The 5,747-nt window shown below is 35.8% G+C and overlaps 1 protein-coding gene across 4 annotated transcripts in view; it reads left to right on the top strand.

Annotated features, from left to right (window-relative positions):
- Positions 1-2,051: 2,051 nt before the first annotated feature.
- LOC102597214 (putative GTP diphosphokinase RSH1, chloroplastic) overlaps positions 2,052-5,747 on the top strand; it is a 5,542-nt gene continuing 1,846 nt past the window's right edge. For all 4 annotated transcript variants that reach the window (XM_006367657.2, XM_015305611.1, XM_015305612.1 and 1 more), the window contains exons 1-4: positions 2,052-2,447; positions 3,135-3,328; positions 4,574-4,660; positions 4,748-5,204. In XM_006367657.2, coding sequence (XP_006367719.1) covers positions 2,423-2,447; positions 3,135-3,328; positions 4,574-4,660; positions 4,748-5,204 — 763 coding nt within the window. In that variant the 5' untranslated portion in view covers positions 2,052-2,422. The remainder of the gene's footprint in view (positions 2,448-3,134; positions 3,329-4,573; positions 4,661-4,747; positions 5,205-5,747) is intronic.

The raw sequence follows: 5,747 nt of genomic DNA, 5'->3' as shown, positions 1-5,747 counted from the left end.
ATACATTTGCATTTTTGTATAAAGTGAGAGAGGCTAGTGAGGGAGCAAGATGTGGGAGAGTGGTGAGTGAGATCTTGGAGAAGGGAGAGAGGGGAACGAAAATATATGCATATATACAATTTCTCTTGATTTATACAAACAAAAACACATTTTACACATTTGTGTTTTTGTATAAAGTGAGAGAGGGGAACAAATATATAGGTATATATACAATTTTCTATAGTAATAATTGCGTTTGAATAATGATTTCTCAATTAAGTTATATAATTATTCAAATATTATTGTATAATATGTCAAACTATTTATCTGTATAAATTAGTATATATCAGTTTATATTCACGAAAAAATTTGTATAATATATGAAACATCAACAAATAAAAACGCAAATCTGAGTTCATTAAACAAAATAATAGAGCCAACAAAATGTTGTTCCCATCAAACTGGAATATTCAAAAAGTATTACTGCTAATACAAGATTCCAAACAAACATAAAAAAAATACAATAATTACTGATTTGTCTTCTTTATGTTTATCCAATTTTTTGGTCTTTCCTTTTGATTTTGCAACATGCATGACTTCTTTCATCTTCAATGGGGTATTACCAGACTTCGACATACCCTCTTGTTGATTAATTTGAGATTTAGCAATGGACCCTGAAATTTCTTGGAAATCCTGAGTTAAAACCCAAAGAAAAAGATGAAAAATCATCCAAAAACTCTTGATTCGATTGTATACCTATAGTGATTCTCTTAGAAGGTGTTTCTTCTTCATCCATGATTTTGAATGTCTAAAATCAAAAAACTGAAAAGGAACAAAAAAATCCACAGTTTTATACAAAAACAAAAACAATGAAATAAGTATGAAACCGGAAAAACAATTACCTGAAAAATCTGAGAGAACAAATTGAGAGGGAGAGACTGAAATTTTGAATTTTGGGTAAAAAGGGTAAAAGAAAATTATGCAGAGACTCACAAGTAGCGTGTGAAGCCGAGTAAAAAAAGGCAATGCTTATACAAAAACTGACAACCGTAATTATGACAAAAAGTAAGTGGCGAATGGTAAATAAAGCAAACAGTAAGCTATTTTAAGTAATTTATTGATATAAGTTAGTTTTTTCATGTAATTTTCCCTATAGATTATTATGTGTAAGGTTTTTAAAAGTAGGGTTATTTTTTTCAAAATTAACATATATGTGCTAAAAATTTAATAAAGTAGGGTTACTTGAAGGGACTTCAACTAGCTCAGTAGCTCTTCTATTTACTTATATGAGTTGTGGTGCATTGATGGATTGCTTTACCCTTAATCCGTTTCAAATTTGAATTGAGTATGAAGAAAATTTTGTTGATAGTATCATCCCAGAATAAATGTAACCCTCCAGTCGCGATCCACATTTAATTGGAACAAACCGAGCAATAGTATTGCACAATGTTACAATCCCACACTTACATCTCTTATCTTAAATGACGGCATATATCTTCTCCACAAGCTAAATAAAATCTTTGAGCTACACTTACTAGAACAAAATTAAGTGGCAAATAATTTGGAAGGAATGTCACGTCCCGAACCTACACCTTGGACATCGTTTCCGCTTTCGTATAGGAAAATGGTCGCTTGGGATGTTGATTTGGCATTTTCAGCTACGGTGTTCACATCCTCGCACTTGGAAATCATCGCCGGTCCCCAAGCGAACCCTTGGCCTAACTGACTACTTAGTGGGAGACTTACTCAAGTAAAATGGGAACTCCAACTACCAAACTTAACTCATAAAGTTTCATAACAACTCAACATCAATAAATGTTTGAAAGTACTTAAATAAACGTAAGTTATAATCTCCAAGTCTCAAAACATCATCATCAATTTTTCATGAAAGGGGAATGCTAGTTTTGAAAATAAATAAATCAAAATGAAATCTTAGTTCGCGATATAGGTGTAATTTCATTAATTCAGTACTTAAGGTCTTAAAAAAAGAAGAAAATAGAGTTTAATTAAAATATTGAGAAAAAATATATATTTATCAAACGTTTTTTTTTTAAAAAAAAAATCTTGTGGTCTTAGGCTGAAATCTCCGCGACTGAAATATCTCTCCCTCTCTAGATTATCTCCTTGCCATTTTTGTTGGCTCTCTCTCTCATATTCGCTCGCTAGATCCACCATTGGCTTATACTTCTGCTCCCTAATTTCTCTGAATTCCACACTTTTTGCCTGACCGCAATCGCAGCAACAGCAGCAGCTCTGAATGCGAATCATCTTTTGATTCCCTTTCACTCGCTGTGATTTTACTCTCCGGCCGAATATGTTTATGTATCTGCTGCATCTTTGTGTTTCCAGATGAACGAGTTTTTGTTCCGGCTGGCTTGATTTTCCTTAAGTGCCTGCGTTTCAATTCTTCTTCACTACTGTGTACCGATGCTTTTGAATAGACATGGCTTCTGCTACTTCAATGTCAGGTAATCACTGCGATTATGAATTTCATTTCATTGTGCGAAAATGGTGTGTTAATCAATTGATACATACACCTTAATTGTGAATTAGTCGAGCTCAGGCTATTTAGGTTACCTAAAGTCTATTTCATTCTACTGCTAAATAATTTGTGTTGCAAGGACAAATTAGAGGTTTACAGTAGCTGGAGGTTCACTAAATCTACTAATATACTTGTGGAGCTAATATGAATGATGTGTGAACATTCACGTGTCAATCAATTGATACATACGTCTTAATTGCGAAATAGTTGAGCTCGGGCTATTTAAGTTATGCAAGTCTATTTCATTCCACTGCTAAATAATTTGTGTTGCAAGGGAAAATTAGAGATTTTCAGTAGCTGGAGGTTCACTAAAGCTACTTATAATTACTCGTGGAGCTAACACGAATGAAGTTGAGCCGTTTAGTTTCAGTTTGTGTGAATGGTGTGTCAATCAATTGATATATACACCTTAATTGTGAATTAGTCAAGCTCAGGTTATTTTAGTTATGTGAAGTCTATTCCATTCGTTTCATTCCATTGCTAAATAATTTGTGTTGCAAGGAAAAATTAGAGTTTTTTTGTAACTGGAGGTTCACTAAATATACTAAAATTGCTCGTCAGAACATTGGAGATAACATGAATGATGTGTGGATTTGTTAAAATTTCAATGCAGTTTCTATCGAATGTGTGAATATATGTAAGGCTTGGAAAGGAGATGTGAGTGGAAGACTCGACTGTAGTGTGTTATCTTGTGCCTGGAAGGCGCCAAGGGCCTTGACTGGGTTACTTGCCAGCACAGCTCATCCTTCTCAGTGTTCCTCTACTCCTTTTGGGCGATATGGAAGAAGAGGTCGTCTCCGCCGATGTGTAAGTTTACTCACCTCCCAACTTACACCTGTCTGGAATTAATCTCATTATGTGAAAGAAAATTTGAGTCCAAAAAGCTTTATTTTAGTTAGAGTTAGTGGTCAAAAACACACCTAAACTATCACTTTTTTATGAGTTCCGTACCTCAATTCTCCATTGTTCTCTTTGTCTACCTAAACTATCACTCCCTTTGTATGAAAACACAACATAGTAAATCATATTTCAAGTTTGAGAATTGGTGGCTGAACACAGAAGGTTTTAGTGAGAAAATCAGTAACTGGTGGAACTCTTTCTCCTTCTATTGGAGGCCAGACTACATCCTAGCATGTAAAATGAAAGCACTGAAAGAAAAGCTCAAAGAGTGGAGTAAAATTGAAAAAGGAAATCTGCAGATTCAAAGGTCGCTTAACAAAATGGCAGATTTGGATTCTTTGCTGAACAAAAGAGCATTGACAGAGGAAGAGGCTACTTTGAAGGCAGAGATCTTTATGGAGTACGAAGAACTGATAAAAAATGAGGAATATGCTTGGAGACTAAGGTCTAGAATCTTGTGGTTGAAGGAAGGAGACAACAATACAAAATTCTTCCATAATTCTGCAAATGCCCACAAAAGAAGCAACCATATTGACCAGTTGGAAGTAGAGGGAAGATCATCACAGAACCAGACAGCGTAAGGGAGGGAATCATCCAGTTTTATGAGAAACTGTATTCTGAAACAGAAAGATGGAGACCTGATGGAAATTTAGTGAATTGTCCTTCAATATCAGAGGAAGAAAGATCACAACTACATAAGGTTGGAAGTCTGTGTCACCAAGGAAGTGAGGTGGAAGTGGACCACTATTGGGCTCCTGGACAATGGTTTTTGGGCTCGTGGTTTTTTTTCTGGGTGGGGGGTTGATTCATTTAGGGTGTGTTCGGAATGAAGGAAAACATTTTCATGTTTTCCAATTTTCTCATGTTCATTTGGTCAAATATTTTGTAAAACATTTTCCTTAGGAAAACAAGCTCCTTAAAAATGAGGAAAATAACTTCCATAATGGAAGTAGGGAAAACAAGTTGCACCTAGTGACATTTCAAACAAAATGTAGGTTGCCGTCATTTGTTTCTTTCTATAAGCTCTGTAAAGTTTTTCTTGATGCATTTGAGTAATTAGTTCACCATGCTGGTAATTTACAAGCATCTGGAACATCACCAAATTTAAAAAAAAACTAATTTACAAGCATCCGGTTATTTTCCTTTCTTCAGGGTCTGTCTAGCAAGTCTGCTTTCCAGAGACATAAACAGTGGCTTCAACATGCAAAAACTCGTTGCGCCCGGCACAAAATTATGAAAGTAGGTATCTCTGTAGAGTTAGAATGGAAATTTATCATGTACTGCTACTACTACAAATTAATGATGTGGAGCTCATCTTTTCTTTAGTTTTTGAGAGAGCAAGCTGCACTATCTGCATCTGAAATAACTGTGGATTCAGTTAAGGAATTTGCTGCTGAGTCTGAAGGGGACATCACAGTGGAAGAATTAGCAGATTACTCTAAGGGAACCAAACATTCGTGGGAGAAAATCCTCAAAAATGTTATGGATGTATCATCTGCAAGGATGAGTAGTGAAGATATTTTCCAACTCCATAGTGGTAGTATTCAAATTCCCAAGGTAAATGGGAAACATAATAAGTGCATGCAGCATACGATTTTGAAGGCCACAGGGGACACATTGTCACAAGGAAATGGTGTTGGCGAAATGAGACTTGCTAACATACCAAGGTGCAGGGATGTTCTGCCCGGATTGGACGGCTGGCTGGCTAGCAAAGTTGCAACTTGGCAGAACCTTGAAGGGCACTCTGTCCAGTGGTTTTGTGTTGTCAGCATAGATCGAAAAGGTAATGTTTGGTCCAGAGGCTAATTATTGCAGATGAGCATCAAACTGGATAAGGCATCACTGCTCATCTATATTAGATGCATTTGCGAACTCTGCTATGTATTGGTGGTTCTAAGTCCTTTGAAAAAATCATTACCACTAGCACTGCTAGTATTTGTTTTTTCCTTTTGCTTTAGGCATTTGGTAGCCGAAACCTACTGCTAGGCCTGAAGTGCTCCCAACCAACAGGATCTAACATTCCTAGAGATCTAATCCAAGACCTTTAGTTAAGGATGGAAAGATCTTAGCCCACTACATCACACCCCTTTTGAGAGAGGTTTGTCAGAATTATGTATTTAAAAGTTTGACTACCTCGAAGGAGCAAATTTTCAAGTTCAAAAGAATGACATCAAAATTTTGAATAACCAGAGAAGTGTGTGAGAGTATGTCGGGATGGGGGCGGGGGGGATTCCATCGATGTAGAAGATCTAACTTTTGTTCTGTTTTATTTTTTATGTATTTTTGTATAGTTCCAACTACATGTATTCCAGTTTATTAACCTTAT

Source organism: Solanum tuberosum, unplaced genomic scaffold (genome assembly GCF_000226075.1).
Source record: "Solanum tuberosum cultivar DM 1-3 516 R44 unplaced genomic scaffold, SolTub_3.0 scf00864, whole genome shotgun sequence".
NCBI lineage: Eukaryota > Viridiplantae > Streptophyta > Magnoliopsida > Solanales > Solanaceae > Solanum > Solanum tuberosum.
Note: the sequence above shows the minus strand (reverse complement) of the source record. Positions and strands in the feature narration are given on the sequence as shown.